Source organism: Mus musculus, chromosome X (assembly GCF_000001635.26).
Source record: "Mus musculus strain C57BL/6J chromosome X, GRCm38.p6 C57BL/6J".
NCBI lineage: Eukaryota > Metazoa > Chordata > Mammalia > Rodentia > Muridae > Mus > Mus musculus.
Genome location: NC_000086.7, coordinates 8,824,669 through 8,849,607, shown reverse-complemented (window position 1 = coordinate 8,849,607; position 24,939 = coordinate 8,824,669). Strand labels below are relative to the sequence as shown.

The following is a 24,939-nucleotide window of genomic DNA, read 5'->3' as shown; positions in this document are numbered from 1 at the left end:
TCAGTAATCATCATCTTCTTCCTCTTCAGGATCACTAATCTCTGAATATATCACTCGATACTTCCTCTCTCGCAGCCGGTGGCTCCAAACATTGACCTGAATGCCATCAGTTTCTAAAATGTAGAGAGGTTAGTGCATGAGTGCTAGGCCTTTTCTCATCAGAAAAGAACAGGGCTTGGCCCTCCCATGAGCCTCTGGGCCTTTACTGCTGGCTCACAGGGATTGAGATGTCAGCCATACAGACCAAAGGCCAGTTTGGGTTATATTGTCCAGTGTACTGACTGGTTCCCCTTCCAATCCCCTGATATAGATTTCCTATTTTATCCTCCATTAGGAGGAGGGCCCAGTGACCATTCACATATATCGTATAGATTTCAGGGTTAGCTTCAGAACATGTAGAAGACTTGTCCAGTGTCACATGGCTTTCAGAAGGAAAAGTCAAATTATGATTTTAGAGACCCATTGTAACATCTGAACTGGTGCTGGGGGGAGTGCCTCACCCAGAAAGGCCAAACACCTCGAACAATCTAGGGAAACCAGAGTATTGTTTCCCCTGTGCTTTTTTCTCATCCAATGCCACCCTGTTGTCTGTCCCCAAAGCATGGGCTTTCTCTTTGTTGTGCTGGTGTCTCTGAGCCTGCTGTTCCTGGAACACATGTTGGGTTATTCCTTCCGTGCTGCCTTCTTCAGCGGTTATTAAACACTGAAGCACTTATTCAGGTAGTCAGTAGTATGTTTGTATTGTCTTAGAGGTTAAGTGTCTTCTCATGTATTTTTCTAAAGATTCTATTAGCATATATTAGTTATATATGTTGTTCCATTTCATTATTACATTTTATATGCATATATAATGTAATTTGATCATGTGTGCACCTAATGGCTTCCATGAGTCACTCTGATGCCCTTCCTCCCTACCCCTAGATTCCCTTTTATTGCCTCTTGCTTGGTATCGGTGAGACCCAGTGAGCTTAGTTAGGCTTACTTGTGTGTGTATTGGGCCTAACTGTCCTTTTCCCTTAGCACCTGGCAACTGCCATCATATCCTCTGAGAGGGGCAGAAGCTGGTGAGCCCCTCCTTCCATGGCAGAATGTTACAGGGCTTGATCTTTTGCAGGAGTTTTTAAAGGATTTTTCATAACATATTAATCACACTTGACAAAGTATTTCACTTTTTGTAACTAAATAAAAAAAAGAACACGGGTGTTTAAATGGGAAAGAAATGTCCTAAGTAAACATAGTTTCCACAGCTACAATGTTTGCCTTTATATTGTTAATACACTGTCATTTGAGCAAGCAGAAGAGATGAAATCAAGAGTAAGGAACAAAGATTAGGTGAAGAAAAGCGCTGGAAGAAGCCACAGGCTCTGGGAGAGGCAGGAATATGAACTACTTGGCTGCACACAGAAGGTGGTGGTGCACTGCATGCACAGTAAGTAAAGCATGAACAGAATGAAGGACACAGCACTGCATGCACCTTGCTGCCACATGCAGATGGATGTACCATGGTGGCCTGTGGTAATTAACGCACAATGGTAGTGAGTGCATGTGAATGTACCCTGGTGGTGTGTCCGGGTGAGTGTACTATGGTGGTATGTGCATTTGAATGCCCCGTAGTGGCGTGTGCAGATGAATATGGCATGTGCAAGTGAATGGAGCTGGGGACGGGGTAGAAAGAAAGGAGACAGTGATGTAGGTATTAAAGAACCTCGTGCCAGAGGTGATATCTCATGTGATGCTGGTGAGAGCACTGCAGGTGGAACTGGGCAAGGTGGTGCCTACACCCTTTCTGTTGATATGCCAAGATGTGCCATTAGTCACTAATCCTCAGCTACCTTTCATTCACCTTCCTGAGTCATGCATGAGGGAGTATATGTACAACTAAAAGAAGTCAGAAACTGAATGTAAAGCCTTTTATTGTATGTTTACATTTGTATTTCTCTGTATGTCTCTGTGTATGTGGAACATGTATGTGGATATGCCTGTGGAGGAAACACTGTGTCAGATACTCTGGATCTGGAGTGTCAGATAATAGTAACCACCTACATTTGCACTATCAGGATTCCTCCCTTCATACAGTCAGTCCTTAGCTGGGTCCTCACTGGTCACTAACCTCAGCTCCCAGAACTCTCTCGACACTACACTGGACCCTGCAGCTGTGGGAACCCCCATTCCATAGTCAGGTGCCTCCTGGGGGTCCTCTGGCTTGGGGCTGTGGGGCAGAAAGTTCTCAGGTATAGATATGTCCTGAACTTGATCAAAGTCGAAGGGGTCTACTATGAAAGCCCTATCATTTGTAGCAGAAGAGTGCATGGGCCCTTCAGAGAGCATAGGCCAGCTGGAGATCCCTATGTGGAAAGTGAGTGTCAGGATGAAAGAATGTGCAAGCTCTGCGAGAGAATATTGACAGAAGCATCACCTAGGCTTTAGAAACTAAGGAAGACTGGACTACACTTCAGTGGGTTGGGCTACAGGTTAGCTAGCAAGCAAGTGGAACTGCTCTTTGGGTCAATAATCTAGCGCAGTTGAGGCAATCCTCATTATCAATACTCTAAGTACTAAAATGCTCTAATTGAAGAAACACAGGTCCTGTACTGTAAGTATGACCAAGAACCTGTAGTTGCACAGGACCATTGGGAAACCCAATATGATTTTGCTAAATGAATGTATTACAAACTGTCTTCTAAACTCAAAAGTCTCTACTCATAGGGAAAGGAGCTCTCAGACAGCTTCAGAGAAGTTGTTTTGTACAGTGATTGGTGGCTAATGCAGAAACTCCCATCTGGTTAGACTGCACAAAGTAAGTGTCTATGGATTGCCCACAAAACATCAAACATGTCACACACTCTCCCCCCAAGCTCAAGTTCCATAACAAAAGAAGGGGATCGAGAGATTTGAAGAGGCAGAAGACATTTGCACCAGAGCAATGTAGTGTTTGAGGGACATGACATGGTTATTAGACTCATGAACACACAGTAGGTGTCTTTGCCCCTATGAGACCTGCACAAGATCAAGCCTGCCAGCACTCTGGCATGGACTGAGTGGGAATTCCTGTGCTCTTAACAGTAGGTGGTTTTTGTGGGAGAAAGAGTCCATTTTAAGAGTATAGCCTCTGGTAGGTCAATCATACTCTAGTGGATGGTTCTACATCCCACAGTATGTAGATAGCACAAATTTTCCTTGAGTTTTGTTTATTTTTAAATAACATAAAAAAGGTATGGTGGTTTTGAGAAAAACTGTGAGGAAAGATGTTCTATATTCATTAAATAAAAGGGTGGGGTATGTGCGAATATGTTTAAAATCAATTATATAAAATCCTCAAAGAATTAAATAAATACCATATTGACAAACAGTAACTTATGATAAGGAATAGGAATTAGATTGCAGCCAACCTGCCAAGTTGGAATCATTCTCTCCAGAGGCAAGGCTTCCTTCTACATTATGAATACTTATTGTCACTGATGTCAGCTATAAAAGAGAATCAGAGAAAAGGCATTTTGGCAAATAGTAATCTACATGGAGTGTTTCTGCTACTTGATAAAGGGTGTTCCAATTTGCTGGATAATATTTAGGACAGGGCCTGGCAAATAAATAAAATCATCACACACCCAAAGATTCAATGACTATAACTATATGGACTAACTATATATAACTCTATGAAAGATACAGTTAGAATTGGCATTTGAAACAGCATGTGAAGCTACACATTAAAATTTACACTTTAAGTATCAAATATATATTTATAAACTTATCCACCACCAAGAAGAAAACTATGTTCGCAACAATGTGAACATGAAAGAAGAAGAAGAAGGAAAAAGAGGTGGCTGGCAAGATGGCTCAGCGATTAATAGCACTGACTGCTCTTCTGAAGGTCCTGAGTTCAAATCCCAGCAACCACATGGTGGCTCACAACCATCTGTAATGAGATCTGTTGCCCTCTTCTGCTGTGTCTGAAGACAGCTACAGTGTACTTACATATAATAATAAATAAGTCTTTAAAAAAACATTATGGACAAAAACTGAGGGACAAACAGGGTGCACTCCTTCAGAAAGAGGTGATACTTGCCTTCATTCGTTTTCTTGGTGTCACACCAAAAGATTCTTCAAAGCATTCATCTACAGATAGTGACAAATCAGATGGTTTTGTTTGTTAGTAAATATTCCAAAGGCTCAGACTCTTGCTGATTTAGGGAAGGCTAGAGTGGAGAGTGGGCCCATTCATGAAGGAGGAGCTAGTGGAGCCTGGCTCTCTTTCATCTGACCAATGACAGGTGCCCTTTTAGAAGTCTCCTTCTGATTGGATAGGAAGTGTCAGCTAAGCCACATCACTGCATCATCCCCTCACAAGCTGGTAGAACACAGGGCATTCTGACTCTCTTTGAAGGTGTTACACATTGGCCATTTACTTATTATCCAGTATAATGTACACAATAATGTTTTAGAATTGTGCATGACAGGATCTTCTACATAATCCTCAGAGTGAGCTCTGTTCCACACAACCCTGATCTGAACAAGAAAAGAGCTTCCTATCACCTTAGCATGCATCTTGACTGAGAAGGTGCACTTTCACAGCCTCTACCTGATCACTCACCTTCACTGTCATGAACTTCAATGCCTTTCACCAAGGATTGCTTGGCCTGCTCCTTGCCACTCATGAAGACTGGTTGGTTCACGGTGACCCCTAAGAGGAAGCAGAGTGCTTGTTCTTTAACAGGCAGTGCAATGAGGGGATATGCTGCTAAGAGCTGTGCTGCAGCCCAGATCTTAAGGCCCATAAGAGGCCGGCACTCTATTGCCTATGATCTATGCTGTCAGCTCTGAAAAGGGTGGAAAAGAGCTGCTGCAGGCTCGACAAGCACCTTGACATTACTCAGTAAAGAAAGGTATTGTGGGAGAGGGCCCTGCTACAGGTTGAGAAGATTGGCATAGCAAACAACCTGGAACCCCCCAGACTGGTCTGAACCCAGATTTCATCTTATCTTGGCCGGTCATTCTGGTGTAGTTTCTTTTCATGTACATGTAGGCACTTTTCTGCCATTCAGTCAGCTTTCCCCACTCTTCACCAGAGAAGTATGTAGAAATATCCTGGAAGGCCTGGAAAAGAAGGGAATGAAAACTCTGGCAACTGCTCTGCTGGATGTCTGTGCCATTCATCCCAGAATGCCCTTTGTGGTGGAGGACTTAGTGGTCCACCAGAAAATCAAGACAATCGATCCTGGGACATATGAGGGTTGAGTGAGAGACAGCCTTTTCCCCAGCCACTATAAATGCTCAATGCTGCTCATGTGTTCTCCTCCCTCACTTACAAGGGACTGAGTGTCACCAAATGAATGTAGGACTAGGTCACTAATCTGAAGTCCTCATGGAGGCTGTAGAAGGACTCATGGAGCATTTGTGCATGGAGAGAAAACCTGAGACTTATGGAGGTCCAGTGGAGACTGTAGTCCTTGTCCCAAGTGCCTCTGATTTCCACCTTCTGGTAAGTCATTCTACAGTGGCCCTTGGTCACTCAGCTGCTTCTGTCCACCCCACTACCCAGCCCCCTCACCTTGCAGATATTCTTTGGTTTATGAAGTACTTCCATGGGGATCTTTTCACAGGAAATCACTGTTTCCATGTCAGTGTGTTTTTGAAAAGCACCATCTTGTCTTCTTCAAGCCCAAAACTAAATGTCCTGTGAAGGAAGGAGTTGCACATACACAGTAAAAGTCGGTAGCTGACATTACTTGTACTCCTCTTCACCCTGGGATCATCTTTCCTTGATTAGGTCTATGGGAGAGTTGGTGGTTAGGAATCAATTAGACTCTATCAACATGGATAAACATGTATGAAGGTATCCTGAGACTTTGAGAGTGGATCAAGTGTCTGTCCTGATTAATTCCCTGAAGTTTTCATTGAGATTAAAGGAAATAGAAACTTATTGAATTGGGCAAGCACATGTTCGCACTCAGGCGAGGACAGTGAAAACTGATTTAATAGAAGATAAGAATGCATCAGTTGTCACTAGAAAATGGGTTGTGAGGAGTTCAGTAGAAGAAGGTACACCAAGCACCAAATACAAGCAGAGAGGAAGAATAACTCCTAGTGTTTTACAAAACCCTTTAGTGACTAGTTTGTAGCTACCTAGCGTGAGTTTGTAAGGGAGGAAGAGAAGCCAGAGTTCCCTTCTTATGCCTGTAACACAGGGTAGTTGGGAGGCTGAGGTAGAAGGGTGGTATGTTCAATGCCTGTCTGAGTCAACCATAAAGTGAGATCTAGGACAGTCAGGGTAATATATAATTAAATCCTGTCTCAAAGACTCAATCAGGGTTTAAGTTGTAGCTTAGTAGTAGGATTCTTATGTAACATGTGAGTGGGCCTTGCATTAATTCCCTAGTTTTGCCAAAAAAGAAAATATTAGAAGAGAGAAGTCATAAAGCTTCACTCATGTGTAAATGAATAGGAAAACAGAGAAATATGATGAATTAGCCATATTTGATAAGCAGACACACGTGTGTCTTGAACCATCATACTTTTCCTATATGTTGCCTCCCATGCTCCTTTCCTGTAGGTTCATCCAGCTCTGGGTGATTACTTAACATTTCCAGAATTTTCCCTTCATGAGTAAATAAATGCTTTAACTTTTTATTTTATTACAAAAGTAATAGGCACAGAGAGGCTTCACCCAGCACCTGATGGAGACAGATGCAAATACCCACAGCCAAACATTAGGCGGAGATTAGGGAATCCTGAGAAGAGGGGTAGCAAGGGCTGTAGGAGCCAGAAGGACCAAGGACACTAGAAGAAAACTTAAGAATCAAATAATTTTGGTCCATAGGGGCTCATGGAGACTGAACCGCCATCTAGGGAGTGTGCATGGAATTGAGTTAATCCCTCTACGCATATAACATTTCAGCTTGGGCTTCATGTAGGACTCCTAACAGCAGGGGATGTCTGTGATTCTGTTGCTTGCCTTTGGGACTCTTTCCTCCTGGGTTACCTCTAGCCTTAACAGAGGATGTGCCTAGTCTTACTGCAACTTGATATGCTAAGATTGGTTGATATCCATGGGAGGGCTGCCCTTTTCTGAAGAGAAACAGAGGAGGAGTGGATGGGGGGTAGAAGGGAGGTGGGGGCAGGACTTGGAAGAGGGAAGGAAGGGGGACTACAATTGCGTGGGTTTAGAGTAAGTAAATGATTAAATAAATAAATTTAAATGTAATAGACACTATAAACTTTTTAATAAAAGACAGTTCTGTGCGCCTGCTGAAACTTAAATACATGTGTCTACTTCATTACCTACTCTTAAGTTTTTCCCCTGGAGACAGAATGTGGCTAGGTTGCTAAGGTTAACAGAGAAACCATGAACCCAAACACTTCTCCTGTACCTGCCTTTTAAGGAATTTAGATCACCATTTTGTGGTACAGTGCACTGCATCATGTGTAGATTTTTGTGGTGTCCAATATATACTTGGTGAGAGGACTGCCACAGATTTAATAGTCCCCTCCCCAACTGATGGTTTCCAGGGACCTAGGAAATGGCTATATGGCGATGCTGTGCTGAAAGTGGGTGTACATGTTAAGTAGAGTATGACCTGCTGGGCTGTTACTAGGGTAGCTTAGATAAAGTCCTAGAATCTCCACATCTACAGGACCAACTGTCACAGAAGGTCAAAGACCTTGGCACATCTCAAGATACACTAACCAAGGATCCTCAAACTAAATCCCCCAGAGACCTTTTAGTGAGTAGACATTGAGGTGTCTCTGGGACCTTGAAGACTGTGTCTTCATCCAAGAGGAAGTTTGAAAGTAGCCCCTCAGACAGAGATCATTTGGTGTCACTGAGGATGGAGGGAATCTCAAGGCAAATAGGAAGTTTCAAAGTTTGTGAAGCTAAGAGGTATACTACTTCCCTCACAAAGAGTAACATAGTCTGTCAGACATAAAAGGGTTATAATTTCTAGGTTTCATAAGTAATTGCACAGTGACGGTTTAGCTCAAAGAACAGTTCTAAGGGCTGAGCAATGCTGGAGACACAAGAAACGCACAGGTTGATCCAAACAGGCTAACTTTTCTATCTGTTAAGGTTTAGTTTACTGGGACATCCCCGAGGAAGAACCTACCTCAGACAGGAAGGGACAAAGGAGTGTTTCTCCAAGAAGAGACCCAAATAAGCACCTTGATTCAGCTGTTACTAGAGACTCAGCAACCAGGCAACCAAACCCTTTGAATTCCTCAGGGAACTGATGGAGGAAATGCGGTAAGAACGGAATGTTGGAGCCCAGGGTTTCAGGCAGGAAGTACATCACCAAAGGGATGTACTAAATATCCCCACTATAATATAATGATCCCAACCCCCACGGCATTGTTACTCCTGGATCTCTTTACCTGTTGAAACGTGAATTCCTCTGGATACCTGGCCTTTCCCTTATATCTAGACTACTGTCTACTGTGCAGTTGTTTTTCTAAAAAAAAAGACTAGCCACATCTTTCTTTTCTGTCTTCCTTAGACATTCTACCCTGGGACCTCTTTACAATAAACCCACAACATTGAAATTATTTATTAAAGGAAAGTTTAGAGTTGAAATTATTCCTATATGTGCTCTTTCTCCAAAGACCCAAGAGCTTGTTTTCTGTGAAATTCTTATGAATAATAGCAAAACAGTCTGCTTATGATTAGAGTTTATAATGCTTTTTAAAGGGTTCCCAAGTGCTTCTGTTAGGAAGGCTTCTCTACTCAAATGGCATGTGCCTCCATTCCTCCTTAATGCTATGTAGACTTTGCATTCTGAGGACTGCTCTGTCAATAATGTCCTGCTCAGAATGACTGAGACTTTTTTTCTGGCAAGGCAATGGTCCATGGACCTTGGGACCAGCATTAAAACTTCAACTGCATATTCTCCTTATGTTTTCTTCTTAAACATTTATAATAATTAATTTTAAGTCATATTACAAAGGAATGGCTTCCCCCACAGCCCACAGTCAGCATTTTCTTAAATGGAGAGCAATGTGAAGCAGTCCCTCTAAAAACATAAGTCAGGGCTGTCCACTGTCCCCACTCCTTTTCCATATAGTGCCTGAAACAGTAACTGCAGACAAAGTTACTTCATTTTAATCAAGGGATCAATCAATTAATAAAATACTATAATACTATGCAAAATATGCACAAAACTCTGGTGCAGCCAATTTCATTAAATCATATTAATGGAATTAAAACTCCAGATTAACACAAACTTCATAATAGGAAGCAATTTCAGCACTCCAGTTTCTGCTATAGATGGGACATCTGGACCAAAAATAAAGAAAGAAACAGATACTTCAGAACTCAATGACCCCTTTTATCAAATGGACCTAAGAGATATCTACAGAATATTCAAACCAAACACCAAGAATACACAAATATACATGCTACTCCGCATCACAATGCACATTTTCTACAGTGGAGCACTTGCTGTAACACAAAACTTAGTAATTGCAGAAAAATTGAAATAATTCCACATATCCTGCCCAGCCATTGTGCAATATCCTTAAGATGAATAGTAAACAAAACCCTACTAAGTATATACACTCATGGAAATTAACAGTTCATGACTGAATGATAAAGGGGTCAAACAAGAAAATTAAGTATTCTTGGAACTAAGTAAACCAGAATCACAACACGACAAACCATTTGGGAAACAGTAAAAGCACTTTTAAGAGGAAAGTTTATAGCCCTAAGTGTCTACATTTAACAAAAAAAAGAGTGCAATCAAATGACTTATTATGCAACACAAGAATTTGGAAAAAAAAACCAAAGTCAAACTCAGTACATATTAAGAGGTAATCAATTTTTAGAAATAAGGTGAAAGGTTTGGAGAGATGGTTCAGTGGTGAAGAGCACTGTCTCCTCTTCCAGAGGTCCTGAGTTCAAGTCCCACCAACCACATGGAGGCTCACAACCATCTATAATGGGATCTGATACCCTCTTTTTGTGTGTCTGAAGACAGAGCCCTCATGAATATAAAATATATAATGTTTTAACAAATCAGGCGACAAAGGAAGTCAACTATCCAGGCCTAGTGAGTTCATGAGAAGAACCTATATTACAAGTTTATTAAGTCAGCACAAAACCCAACTATATTTTTCCTTATTTATTCACTTTACATCCAAATTCTGCCCCTTGTCCTCCCAGTCCTCTCCCTCACACAGTTCTTCCTCCCAACCCCCTCTCCTTCGCCTTTGAGAGGGTGGAGCCCCCTCAGTATCCCCAAATGCTTACACATCAAATCTCTGCATAGCTAGGTACATGCTGTCTCACTGAGGCCAGACAAGTCAGCCCTGTTGTGGAACAGTTTCACAGACAGGCAGTAGATTGAGGGAAAGCCCCTCCTCCAGTTGTTGGGGGATCAGCATGAAGACCAAGCTGCATATCTGCTACATATGAGCACAGAGGCCTAGGCACAGTCTGTGTGTGTTCTTTGGTTGATAGTACAGTTTCCGGGAACTGCCAAAGGTTAGTTGAATCTATTGCTCTTATTGTGAAGTTCCTATCCCCTTCAGGGACTTCAATCCTTCCGTACCTCTTCCATAAGAGTCCCTGACTTCCATTTGGTGTTTGGCCATAGATTTCTGCATCTGTTTCAGTCAGCTTCTGGATACAGACTCTCAGAGGACACTAATGCTATGCTCCTCTCTGCAAGCAAAACAGAGTATCATTAATAGTTTCAAGGATTGGTGCTTGTCTATTTGATGAGTCTCGTTGGGCTTGTTATTGCTTGGACATTCCTTCAGTCTCTGCTCCATATTTTGTCCCTTTCTTTTTGTAGACAGGAAAAATTTGGGGTTAAAAGTTTTGAGGGTAGATCAGTGTCCTTATCACTCCACCAAGGGTCCTGTCTGTCTAAAGGAGATGACCACCTCAGGTTCCATATTTCCACTGCTAGGAGTCTCAACTAAAATTGGCCCAATAGAGGCTCCTGGGTGCCTCCCCAATCCTGGGTCTCTGGCTGGTCGTAGAGATGCCCCCATCAGAATGATACTTTTAATTATTTATTTGCATCCCAAATGTTGCCCTCCTCCCAGTAAACTCCCCTTTCCCCCACCCTAGGCATCCCCCAATCCTGGCGCATCATGTCTCTACAGGATCAGGTATGACCTTTCTCACTGAGACCAGACAAGGCAGTCCTATGTTTGAGATAGATAGATAGATAGATAGATAGATAGATAGATAGATAGATAGATAGATAGATAGATAGATAGATAGATAGATCAGGGGCCTTGAACCAGCCTGTGTATGCTCTTTGGTTGGTAGCTTGGTCTTGGGGAGCTCTGAGGGATTCAGGTTAATTGACACTGTTAGTATTTCTATGGGGTTCCAATCCCCTACATGTCCTTTACTCCTTTCCCTGACTCTTCCATTGGGGTCCCCAAGCTAAGTCCAATGGTTGGCTGTAAGTATCTGCATCTGTCTCAGTCAGCTGCTGGTAGAGCCTCTCACAGGATAGCCATGCCAGGCTCCTGTCTGCAAGCATAACATGGCATCAGTAATAATGTCAGGGATTGGTGCCCACCATAAGATGGAGCCCAAGTTGGGCTGGTCACTGAACAAGCTTTCCTTCATATTCTGGTCTACTTTTGTTCCTGCATTTCTTTTAGATGGGTCCAATTCTGGATCAAAACTTTTGAAAGTGGGTTGGTGACCCTACCCCTCCACTGCAGACCATGTCTATCTACTGGAGGTAGTAGCTTTAGGTTATATCTCCCTAGTGTTGGGCATTTCAGCTAATTTCATCACAATTGAGTCCTGGGAGACTCACATCCCAGGTCTCTTGGACTTTCTAGAGGTTCCCCCTATTTCCACCCCAGCAGTAGCATATTTCCACTCTCCTGGCTTTCTGGCCCTGTCTCCCCCAATACCTGATCCTGCCCCCCGCTTTTTCCTCTCCCCTGCCCCTCTCCCACCTAGGTACCTCTTCTCCCTCTGCCTCCAGTGATTATCTTCTTCCTTCTTTTAAGTGAGATTGAAGCATCATCACTTGGGCCTTCTTTCTTGTTAAACTTCTTACACTCTGTGTTTTATCCTAGGGATTCTGTACTTTTGGGCTAATATCCACTTATTAGGAGAGAACCAGCTAGACAAATGTATTGTCTGACATGCACATAGTGGCATGTACACACACATAAGCACATTAGAAATGTATGTAGTGGTAGTAGTAATTAATAACAATAAATGATTTTAAGATCCACTAGACCTTCGGCCCCTTCTCCAACGGTTTTTGGTACTTATCATCATCCTACCTACTTCTGATGGACTCTGTCCTTCCATGTTTATATGGGTTCAAAGGACCCAACTCAAATGGTCAGGCTTGCTCTGTACGAGTCATTTTGGCTGAGCCCTCTCTCTCTGTGGCAAGGAAACCATATTCTGCAGTACAATTTAAGTGTCTACAGTTTTTAAGCAGTTATGGTAAGTGTCTAGTGACTAATGCCACAACATAAGATTCTATTTTTTCTCTTTTTTTCAATTAATTAATTGTCTGACATGCACATAGTGGCATGTACACACACATAAGCACATTAGAAATGTATGTAGTGGTAGTAGTAATTAATAACAATAAATGATTTTAAGATCCACTAGACCTTCGGCCCCTTCTCCAACTGTTTTTGGTACTTATCATCATCCTACCTACTTCTGATGGACTCTGTCCTTCCATGTTTATATCCTTTTCAGTCAAGATGCCTGAGTAGGTTATACACAGCTCCCTTCTTCTTCTTCACCCATGGCCAGGTGGACAGGATTTCATTTGGAGGAATATCTGGAAGGCATATCACATAAAATTCTACAACAAGAATAAAGAATGCATATTATTATAGATAATGAGTGAGTGGTAAACATATACCACATTCAGTTTGAATGCTCACTGTCCTGTGTTCCATCCTAATGCAGTCACATGCCATCCTATGTACACACATGCAGACACTTATTTTTCCATGTTTTACAGAAATAACAGTTGGAAGAGGGAGGAGAGTCGTTCAGGTGTCTTCAGCAGTGAGCCTTGCTCTCATTGGGAAATGCAGTCTGTAGTCTTAGCAACCAACAGGGTTGTTTGGGATTCCCATGGCCAACAACACAATTAGATATAACCCGGTTCTGGTACCAGAAGGTCCATTTGGTGGTAAGAGATGCCAGTTGGGACTCTTTCCTATTATATGGCAATTTCGCTTAGATTTCCATACATACATACATATATGACTACCACTCAAATGCCCCTTAATGTTAGATGCCTTTCCCAATATTGCATCACACTATCTTCTATCCCCTTTCCCTCCCCACTTGATCCTTCCATTCTAGCTCTACATATCTATCAGTAATTATTTATTCTGTCTCCCTTTCCTAATGAGAAGCATCTGTCCCCTCTGGTCCCTTATAGTACACCTACTATAATATTGTTAATACTACTATAGTCTCTGGTTCTTAGGTATCATTAACTTCACAGCTAATATATGCATACAAGTGAATATATACCATATTTTTCTTTCTGGATCTGGAATACATCACTCATGTATTCCTAAGTTCTGTCCATTTGACTGCAAATTTTATGATATCATTTTTAAGAGCTGAGTAATTCCCCATTGTGTAAATGTACCATATTTCCTTTATCCATTCTTCTGTTGAAGGACATCTGATTTGTTTCCAAGTTCTTGCTATTATGAATACAGCAGCATATAACATGGTTGTGTAAATGTCCTTCTGATAGGATGGAGCATCCTTTAGATATATACTCAAGAGTAGTATAGCTGGATTTTGAGGTAGATCAACACCCACATTCCCGAGGAACTGTCACCCTGATTTCCATAGTCACTGCACATGTTTGCACTGCCACTAGCAATGGATAAGTTTTCCTCTTCTTATTCCATGAACTGTCATGTATTTTGTTGATCTTAGCCATTCTGACAAGTGTAAGATGGAACCTCATGGTTTTGATTTGCATTTCCCTAATGGCAAAGGATGATGAACATTTCTTTAAGTGTTTCTCGGCTGTTTGTGTTTTTTCTACTGAGCATTCTGTTTAGATCTTTCCCCCGTTTTAATTGGATTATTTGGTTTTCTCATTTTGAATTTTTGAGCACTTTATATATTTTGGATATTGACCCTCTGTATATTCAGCGTTGGTGAATATCTTTTCCCATTCTGTGGGCTGCCACGTTGTCTGAATGATTGTCTTTTGCCTGATAGAAGCCTCTCAGTTTATTAGGTCCCACTGACTGTTGATCTTAGAGCCTGGAGTGTTCTGTTCAGAAAATCGTCTCCTGTGACAATAAGTTCAAGGGTTCCCCAACACTCTCTCTCTCTCTCTCTCTCTCTCTCTCTCTCTCTCTCTCTCTCTCTCTCACTCTCTCTCATATCTCATATCAGTGTATCTGGCTTTCTGTTGAGGTCTTGTATTGAAGCATTTGGGCTTGAATTTTCTACAGAGTGATAGATGTGGTATACTTAGATTCTTCTGCATGCAGACATCCAGTTTGCAATTTGACATCACCATTCAATGAAGATGCTGTCATCTTTCCAGTTTTTGATTTTGGCCTCCTTACCAAAGAACATGTGTCCATGGGTGTGTGGCTTTGTGTCTAGGTCTTCAATTAGATTTCATTAATCAACCTGTCTGTTTTTATGCCAATAACATGCTGTTTTAATTACTCTACTTCCCTAGTACATCTTGAAGTTGGGAATAATGAGACCTCCAGCAGTTCTTTTATTCTTCAGGATTGTTTTAACTATCCTGTGGGTTTTGTGTTTCCATATGAACCTGAACATTGTTCTTTTAATGTCTATAAAGAATTGTGTTACAATTTTGATGGGTTCTGTATTGAATCTGTAGATTGCTTTCAAAAGAATGTTCATTTTTACCAGTTAATGATGACGGGATCGATTTCCATGTTCGAATAAAGAAGACTTTAATTTCTTTCCTCAATGACTTGACGTTTTTATCGTCCAAGTCTTTCACTTGCTTGGTTAGAGTTACCCAACAATATATTTTTTGGTGTTATTGCAAAGGGCGTTGTTTCTCTGATTTCTTGCTCAGTCCATTTGTCATTTGTATATAGGAGGGCTACTGATGTTTTTGGGTTAGTTTTGTATTCAGATACTTTGCTGAAAATGTTTATGTGCTGTAGAAGTTTCCTGGTATAATTTTTAGGGTCACTCATATATACTATTGTGTCATCTGCAAATGCAGATACTTTGACATCTTCCTTTCCAATTTGTTTCCCCTTGATCTCCTTCACTTGTCTTTTTATTGATGTAGCTAAGGCTTCAAGCTATTGAACAGGTAAGGAGAGAGTGGACAACCTTGTCTTATTCCTTATTTTAGTGGAATTCCTCTGAGTTTAAACTGCTTTTTTATGTTGAGGTATGCCCCTTGTATCCCTAACCTCTCCAGGACTTTTATAAAGTGGTGTTGGATTTTGTCAGAGGTATTTTCTGCATCTAATGTAGTGTTTAATCTTTGAGGTGGCTCATATGGTGCATTACATTTATCTATTCATGTATGTTTGACCATGCTTACATCTCTGGGATGAAGCCTGCCTGATCATGGTGCTTGATCTTTGTGATGTGTTCTTGGATTTGATTTGCAAGTATCTTGTTGAATATTCTTGCCTGTATGTTTTTATAGGAGAAATTAGTCTGTAATCCTCTTTTGTTGTTAGTTTTTTATGTGGTTTGTGTATCAGAGTAATTGTGGCCTTATAAAATGAATTGGGCAGTGTTCTTTCTGTTTCTGTTTTGTGGAATACTCTGAGGAGTATTGGCATTAACTCTTCATTAAAAGTCTAGGGAAGGGCTGGAGAGATGGCTCAGCAGTTAAGAGCACTTACTGCTCTTCCAAAGGTCCTGAGTTCAATTCCCAGCAACCACATGGTGGCTCACAAGCATCTGCAATGAGATCTGATGCCCTGTTCTGGTGTGTATGAAGACAGCTACAGTGTCCTTACATATAATAAAGAAATAAATCTAAAAAAAAAGTCTGGAGAAATGGCTCTGTAGTAGCTGCTTTTTCAGAGGACCAGGCTCAATTCCCAACACCTACATGATGGCCCACAACCATATCTAACTCCAAATCTGGTGGATATACTGCTGACTTCTGAATGCATCAGGCACACTGGCATTTCACAGATATTCATACAGGTAGAATACTCGCATAAATAAGATAATAAAGTTAATTTTAAAAACGAGTCTGGTGGCACTCTGTGCCAAAATCATCTGGCCCTGGAATTTTGGGGAGTGGTGGGATATTTTAATGACTCCTTCTATTTCAGTTGGAGTTACACATCTATCTAGTTTGCTTATCTTGATTTAACTTTGGTACGTGGGATGCACAGAGAAAATTATCAATTTCTTTTGGATTTTCCAATTAGGTGAAATACAGATTTTAAACTATGTCTTGATTTTTCTGTGGATTTCCTTGGTTCTGTTGTCAAATCTCTCTTTAATTTCTAATTTTTTTATTTGAACATTCTCTCCTCATCTTTTAATTAATTTTGTATAAGGGTTTTTCTATCTATAACTTTCCAAAGAATTTTGTTTCATGGATTCTTTGTGTTGCCTTGTTTTGTTCTATCTTATCTATTTCTGCCCTGAATTTGACTATTTCTTTCCATCTACTTCTTTGCAGTGTGATCTCCTCTTTTTGTTCTAGAGTTTTCAATTGTGTGTTTTTTATATACGGACTAATGCTATAAATAACACCTTTAAAACTGGCTTCAATGCATTCCATAAGTTTGTGTATGTTGTATAATCGTTTTCAATCAGTTCTGCAAAGTCTTTAATTTCTTGATTTCTCTTTTGAATCATATAGTGGTTTGAATGACAATGCCCCCAGCCCCACAGACCTATAGATTTGAATACTGATTACAAGGGAGTGGCACTATATGAGAGAGATTAGGAAGTGTGGCCTTATTGAAGAAATTATGCCACTGGAAGTAGGATTTGATGGTTCAAATGCCCACACCAGACCCAGTGTCTTGCTTTCTCTCCTCACCCCCTCTCGCTCCTGCTGCTCCCTGGGGATCATGATGTAACACTCTCAGCTAATTCTATACCAATGTGTCTGTCGGATCACCACAGTGTTGGTAATGGGCTGATACTCTGAATTAGCCCCTAATTAAATGTTGACTTTTATAAGTGTTGTCTTAGTTATGGTGTTTCTTCATAGTAATACAACAATAACTAAGACAAAGACACCAAAATTTTTGCCTCTGAGTAAAGTTGAATTAATTATGAAAAAATCTTTAAAAAATAAGAAAAAGCTTGAATTTTGTGCTGGATATACCAGTTTGGATAACCTGGAGTCTAGCTCTCCTTCCCAGCCAAGACTGTTCCTGGAGAACATCCATGTACACCCTGCCCCCTGCTGGACAAATTCTTATCTGCAGGCTCCTCACAAACAGCACAGAAAGGCTAGGACAATGCAGAGAACAAGGTAAGGGACTCATCTCTGTTCTTTAGAGGCTGAAAGAAACAGGCTGACTCTCCAGAGGTGCCCCTGAGACAAAATATACCCAGCTATTTGGAATCACTTGGCACCTGCACTTTAGCCTCCAGAGACACCACCACACGTGCATCTCAGTCGTCAGAATCATCACCATCTTCTGAAACAGTCAAACTGTTCCTGGAGGATAGAGAATCCAAGGATCACCCAAAACAGTGCATTCACCTGGACATGCCACCACGGTGCATTCACCTGGACATGCCACCATGGTGTGTTCATCTGCACTCACTACCATTGTGCGGTCATCACCACAGGCCCTATGGTACGCTCATCTGCACATGACACTAAGGTGCATGCAGTGCTGTGTCCTTCTTTCTGTTCATGCTTTACTTACTGTGCACGCAGTGTACCACCAACTTCTGTGTGCAGCCATGTATTTCATATTCCAGCCTCTCCCAGAGCCTGTGGCTTCTTCCAGCGCTTTTCTTCACCTAATCTTTGTTCCTCACTCTTAATTACATCTCTCCTGCTTGCGCAAATGACAGTGTAATAACAATATAAAGGCAAATATTGTAACTCTGGAAACTAGGTTTACTTACGACATTTTTTCCCATTTAAACACCCGTGTACTTTTTTTTATTTAGTTACAAAAAGTGAAATAATTTGTCAAGTGTGATTAATATGTTATGAAAAATCCTTTAAAAACACCTGCAAAAGATCAATCCCTTTAACATTCTGCCATGGAAGGAGGGGCTCACAAGCTTCTGCCCCTCTCAGAGGATATGATGGCAGTTGCCAGGTGCTAGGGGAAAAGGCCAATGACACCCAATGCACACATAAGTAAGCCTAACTAAGCTCACTGGGTCTCACCGATACCAAGCAAGAGGCAATAAAAGGGAATCTAGGGGTAGGGAGGAAGGGCATCGGAGTGACTCATGAGAGCCATTAGGCGCACACATGATCAAATTACATTATATATGCATATAAAATATAATAATGAAGTGAAACAACATATATAACTAATATATGCTAATAGAATCTTTAGAAAAATACATGAGAAGACACTTAACCTCTAATACAATACAAATATACTACTGACTACCTGAATAAGTGCTTCAGTGTTTAAAAACTGCTGAAGAAGGTAGCAGGGGGAGGAATAACCCAACATGTGTTTCAGGAGCAGTAGACTCAGAGACACCACACACCCAAGAGAAAGCAAATGCTTTGGGGACAGACAATAGGATGGCATTGGATGAGAGGAAAGTAGAGGGGAAACAATACTCAAGTTTCCCTGGAATGTTTGAGGTGTTTGGCCTTTCTGGGTGAGGTCCAGAAAGGTGGTGGTCCCCCCAGCACCAGTTCAGATGTTAGAACAGGTCTCTATAATCATAATTTGACTTGTCCTTCTGAAATTCATGTGACACTGGACAAGTTTTCTACATGCTCTGAAACTAACCCTGAAATCTATACAATATGGATGGTCATTGGGTCCTCCTCCTATTAGAGGATAAAATAGGAAATCTATTTCAGGGGATGGGGATGCTAATGGGGACAAGACAGTACTGGACAATATAACCCAAGCTGGCCTTTGGTCTATATTCCTGTATGGCTGATATCTCAATTTCTGTGAGCCAGCAGTAAGGCCCACGGGCTCATGGGAGGGCCAAGCCCTGTTCTTTTCTGATGAGAAAAGGCCTAGCACTCATGCACTAACCTCTCCACATTTTAGAAACTGATGGCATTCAGGTCAATGTTTGGAGCCACCGGCTGCGAGAGAGGAAGTATCGAGTGATATATTCAGAGATTAGTGATCCTGAAGAGGAAGAAGATGATGATTACTGAACTGGTAAGTGGTCCTCTGACACATCTCACAACACCCAGAACACACACGTTTACCATATGGTATTAGACCCTACCCAATCATCCACTTCTAGTCCTTTGGGGTGCAAGATGAACCGGATGTAATATGTCATGCTTCCTTTACTGCAGTGCTGGGTAGTTTGGAGACCTTCCCTAGCCAGGAAGCTATCGGCTTCTAAATCCCAGGTTATCACTCAAAGTGTAGGCCACTACTTCCTCTGGTGAGGGAGGGCCATGCTCTAGAAGAGGGTGTGCTTGTGGGGCAGAGCTCTGAAGCTGGGCAGAAGGAGAGCATGCAGGCTCTGAAGGACAGGTCGAAACAGAGTGCTGAGTAGGTGGTGGCAACTCACTAGCATTTCTCTTCCTTCTCTTTCTTGTCTCAACCACAGACAGTGGAAATAAGTCCAAGTTGGAAGAAGGATGGAGTGGCGATTCAACATCACATCTCCAGTTTGAAAGACTAAATATCAGCAGTATAGATACATACATTTATTTATATATTTATTTATTATATACATTTGTACCTATATTTATTTATTTATAAAAGTCTACTAGAAGTCTGAGTTAAGCATGTGTCATGTGTTTGTTCTCTTAGCAATTTTGTAGGATATGCCAAACACTGTTAGGAGTCTTTTTCCGTCGTGCCAAACATGTCTTACTGTGTGACAGCCACTCTGGCAGAATACCAATGTTGCAAGCAGGCTAAATGGCTCAGTGATAAAGGATCCTGCTGTCAGACTTGAGTTTAATCTTAAGGACCTACATGGTGGACACAGAGAAATGACTCCCTCTCAGTGTCCTTTGCTATTCACAACTGAACGCATTTGTGTGTGCACACACATACACACATATCTATGCATACAAGCACAAAATAACTCATAAAACAAGTGGAAATATAATAAGCCTATCAACATTCCATTTAGCAAGGCATATACCTAATGCATATTGCTGGTTTTGTGCCCTCTACTTTTATGAGGAATTGTGTGTCAGCTATCATTGCACTGAAGCACACTGCCCTCCCCTTGCCTAGGACTGAAAAGCAGCTATTTGTCTATGTCAACATGTTTCTCTGTCTCTCACACACATATACAAGTCATCACTAGGGACACCTGTTACCTGCCATGCTACACTAGAAATGTGTCTACTTCCAACTATCTAGTTTTATTGTTTGGCTAGGATACACTTTCTTCCCTGTTTGCACAAAGGTGACAAATCCAAATTCTGTGATGTGGTAGAATCTGGCTTTGCTTGACAACACATAGTATCTTCATCTACCAAAGAACCTGAGGTTCAGTGTAGAGAGAGGCTCATGCCTATGAAGATCAAAAGTTATTTTTTTAACCCTCTAATTTTAGCTTTGTGGGAATAAATGTAATGTCTGATTCTAGGGAATGAACCCAGGTCCTCTGCATTGCAAGGCAAGGGCTCAGCATTGAGCTGCACTGGACTAGCTGTATTGCTTCATTGTTGACAGAATCCTGAAAGAAAGTTAACGCAGAAAGTTTACTATGGGCTTACACTTTCAGTGGGCTCAGTTGATAGATGAATTTTCCATACATGCAGCATATGAAGGGACGATGTTTTTCCCTTCATCTTGGATTAGGGTGGCCCACAAGGAATATAGGAAGGGCCCAAGGCAAGAAACAGACTCAAGTACATGATTCTAATGAGCTAATTCCTCAAGCATCCTTGTCTCCCACATAACTACCATGATCATGTGACATTGCCAACAGATTTGCTTGGGAATTAGATGAGAGATCTCACAACATAATTACTTTCAGAAATGTTCTCATACAAGGGGAAAAGTGGAGCTTTTCCTACTATGTCCCAGACTTCACTGAATCACTCAGACTATCAAAACTAACACACATATTCAGTTGTTTGTGTCATTTCCAGATGAGGTTTCACTAAATCACCTAGGCTGGCATCAAATTTGCAGTTGTCCTCTGTCAAATTCCAAGTCATCAGGATCAGAGCTTCTCCTGGGCTATAATCAATATCTTTCACTTTATTTTTGTTCACTGATATAGGTTCCATTATGCATCCCAGGCTATACTGGAACTCACTTTATAGCCCAATTGTGGTATTTGTGCCCCACGCACTCTCTGGAGTATTGGGCTTACAAGAGTAGACTACTGCACATAGTGTGTGAATACATTTATAAGTGAGTTTAACATTGACCTAGATCCCTAGAACAAGATTTAGGGAGCAACAAGGTAAGGAAGACAGTAGGGTCATCACAAAGAAAGTGTTGTGAGCAGGACTCACCAAACTCACAATAAAGAATACTCCTCGGGGGCTGGTGAGATGGCTTAGTGGTTAAAGTGCTGACTGCTCTTCCAGAGGTCCTGAGTTCAAATCCCAGCAACCACATGGTGGCTCACAACCATCTGTAATGGGATCTGATGCCCTCTCCTGGTGTGTATGAAGACAATGACAGTGTGCTCATATACATTACCATTAATAATAATTGTTTAAAAAATACTTCTCTTTAGCCTGGGATATGGTTTACTAGTAAAGACTGATTAACATATACAACAGGCCTAGGGGACAAGGTATCACTCTAGAAAAATAAGATACATCGGCAGAAATTTAGGATTTTATATGAACAGGAATAGATGATAAAGTAGATACTTAACAGAGCCTAAGGGAGGTCTCACAAATGTGGAACTAGAGCCAAGTCCAAAGTCAGAGCCGAATGGCAGCAAAGGTAGAAGAGCTTATGGAATAGAAGAATTAAGGCTTATATCTGAAGGACATAGATAGTACAAATGAGACCTAGCGTTCTGGACCACTGCAGGCAAGGGACACATAAACTGTGTTGGTATGATAAAGGTTTCAGTCGGGTCTAGAATTATTATTAGTTTTCCATGGTCGATGCTATGAGGTGAGCTATGTTATATGCCCATTTCACATAGCACTCATATGTCTGAGCCATAATGCCCCATGCAACTCTACTAGGAATGATGGAGGTAACGAGTATTGCTATGCATTTGGCTCTGATGAACAGACCTGTAGAGAGGGAAGAGACAAGAGGCCTCTGCTTCACCACTATGTGAGGATGCAGAGAGGGTTCAGAGGCACTGATAAATAGATGTGTTCAACAAAACAAACCAAATGCAGAAAGAGATGGTCCAGGGTTAAGTTCAAATGAGTAACCATGTTTAAATTTGTGTATTGTGTAATTCTGTATTGGGTGGGGCATGAAATTGGAAAGGGTATCATAAGATGGGAGGTGGAGTCCTTAAAGAGGTACAAAGATTAACTTTGTGTACTGGGGCCAGGAAAGTAGTAACAGGGACAATCAGGGAAAAAGAAAGGGACTAGTAAGATGAAGATAGGGGGTGGGACAAGGTATGGGAATATGTCATCTTGAAACCCATTACTTTATATGCTGCCTTAAAACATCAAAGAAATAGATTCTTCAGGATGAAATGGGAAGAGAAAATGTCTACTTTTGAAGCAGAGTTAGTGGTCCTCCTTTGGAGGAAGAAAATCTTATATTTACGGAAAACTGGGAGTCAGGAATGGAAGTTGGAACCTGGCTGTTCTTGTCACTCTCTAGAAGTGTCCTTACTGTGTCATCTATCTCACTAACACTCACTGAATGGCCATCAGAACAATCACACATGTCATGTATGAAGATCAAGCCCAAGGTAAATGCTAATTCTGGCAGACTAATGCTTTCCAGCTACAGTAGCATGCTCAGAGGAATGTGGGATGGACCTTGTGGTGCAGGGTTCTGAAAATATGCCCTAAAGCATTTTGACTTACAGTCATGCAGAATAGAAGGGTACCACCCATAGCTCAATTCATTTATGCATATTTAAGTGTTCTTCATAAGTTCCTATAGGAATTAAAAATGGATATGATTTGTTATAAACATATTAGGAATCCCCAAATATTAACTATTTGTTAAAATATGAAATACACAATGAATACAACTGATATGGTCCAAGTGCCAACTGAGACATTTGGGAGTTCTGTATCCAAGTTATTCAGAATTCTAGTTGTACTTGCACCTGAATTTTGCTTCCTAGAGGATACTCAGTAGGTACATATCCACCCAGAAAAGACACTGAATGTGGGTGTGGATGCCAGCCTTAAAGGGTTCTGTGCTTGCTGAACTGGAGGGCATGGGCTGCTCTTGTAAGGTCCAAAGTCACTCAGCCTCTTTAACACATTGTCAGGCCCTGGTGCTGAGCTCTCACCTCAGCTTATGGCTCCTGCACTGTAGGTACAAGAAGATGAAAAGCACAGCTACTGCATGCTGAGTTGTTTTAAGTGGTAAATTGGGCTCTTCGTTTCTCTCATCTTCAGATGCTTCACCCAGACCCTCTTCACTTCTTACTCTTAGAGTGTCTGGACCAGCCCCGTTCCACAGAAACTTCTTGAGAGTCTCCTAGCATGGAGAATCTGGTTCTAAGTCACCACTTTTACCCAGCTCAATGAACAAAATAGCTTTAGGAAGCAGCTGGTAGTCAGACAATGACAAAAAGTTTAGTGTCTCTTTGAATGAGAGAGACCGAACATAATGAATAGAGTGCAAATATTTCAAGCAACAAAGGAAACAATAGAGGTATTACAGGGGATGTTAACAGTGAAATTTATAACTTCCCTGCTCTGCTACATCATCCTAAATAGTTCAGCTTGCATAAATCCACGTATTAGTGAAGTACATATGTGGATGTACCTACTTTTAAGACAGAATTTCTGAAGCTCCCCGTTAAAGCTGGTGTGGCCTGGATAAGTCTTTTAGTGAGAAGCTTTTTGTGCATTTTAGCATTTTCCCTGAGGCTTAGCAGGTTTAGCAGTGTCCATTAGTAATTAGCAAATAGACAGCATCCTAATTGTGGCAAGAAGGACGAAATGTCAAGAAGAGATGGTGTTAGCAGTAAACATTCACTAATGATGACAACAATCGGGAAAAGGTACCACTTTTGTGTATTTTAGCAAAGTATAATGACAAATTTGCATATAAAGCCAAAGATTTTCTAGTTATTCATTTTTATGCCCAGAAGTTAGTGCTGCTATTGGATTTGGCCAGAGAAGTGTCTGATAGCAGTTACTGCATAGATTCTTAACTGGCCAAAGTGGTGAGAATATATGATTGTGGAATTCATAGCCCTTTTTTTTTCAATTCCAATTTTTTTTCCATTTTTTATTAGGTATTTAGCTCATTTACATTTCCAATGCTATACCAAAAGTCCCCCATACCCACCCACCCCCACTCCCCTACCCGCCCACTCCCCCTTTTTGGCCCTGGCGTTCCCCTGTTCTGGGGCATATAAATTTTGTGTGTCCAATGGGCCTCTCTTTCCAGTGATGGCCGACTAGGCCATCTTTTGATACACATACAGCTAGAGTCAAGAGCTCCGGGGTACTGGTTAGTTCATAATGTTGATCCACCTATAGGGTTGCAGATCCCTTTAGCTCCTTGGGTACTTTCTCTAGCTCCTCCATTGGGAGCCCTGTGATCCATCCAGTAGGTGACTGTGGGAATCCACTTCTGTGTTTGCTAGGCCCCGGCATAGTCACACAAGAGACAGCTACATCTGGGTCCTTTCGATAAAATCTTGCTAGTGTATGCAATGGTGTCAGCGTTTGGATGCTGATTATGGGGTGGATCCCTGGA

General features: G+C 41.4%; 1 protein-coding gene and 1 long non-coding RNA gene across 3 annotated transcripts; one reads left to right on the top strand and one right to left on the bottom strand.

The window, feature by feature from the left end:
- Gm6592 (predicted gene 6592) lies at positions 1–5,614 on the bottom strand. Its single transcript, NM_001081564.1, has 6 exons — positions 5,546–5,614; positions 4,983–5,091; positions 4,589–4,678; positions 4,064–4,113; positions 3,390–3,465; positions 1–113 (listed from the first exon to the last, which is right to left on the bottom strand). The coding sequence occupies exons 1-6, from the start codon at positions 5,612–5,614 to the stop codon at positions 1–3; spliced, it is 507 nt and encodes a 168-aa protein (NP_001075033.1).
- Positions 108–21,641, top strand: Gm14502. 2 transcript variants are annotated; one of them, XR_003953038.1, is made up of 3 exons: positions 108–5,476; positions 8,063–19,290; positions 19,694–21,641. It is a non-coding gene; the product is annotated as a predicted gene 14502 (long non-coding RNA). The 2 variants fall into 2 exon arrangements; XR_386884.4 differs by lacking the exon at positions 108–5,476 and having other exon boundaries at positions 5,668–8,236; positions 17,462–19,290; positions 19,694–21,636.
- The last annotated feature ends 3,298 nt before the right edge of the window (positions 21,642–24,939 follow it).

Excerpts from the sequence above, each read along its gene's own strand:
- Gm6592 (NM_001081564.1), bottom strand. The coding sequence starts at position 5,614 with ATGGAAACAGTGATTTCCTGTGAAAAGATCCCCATGGAAGTACTTCAT. Across the intron at positions 4,679-4,982 it reads AAACTACACCAGAATGACCG|GGGTCACCGTGAACCAACCA; the intron begins GCCAAGATAAGA and ends GCTTCCTCTTAG. Across the intron at positions 114-3,389 it reads GAATGATTCCAACTTGGCAG|AAACTGATGGCATTCAGGTC; the intron begins GTTGGCTGCAAT and ends TCTACATTTTAG.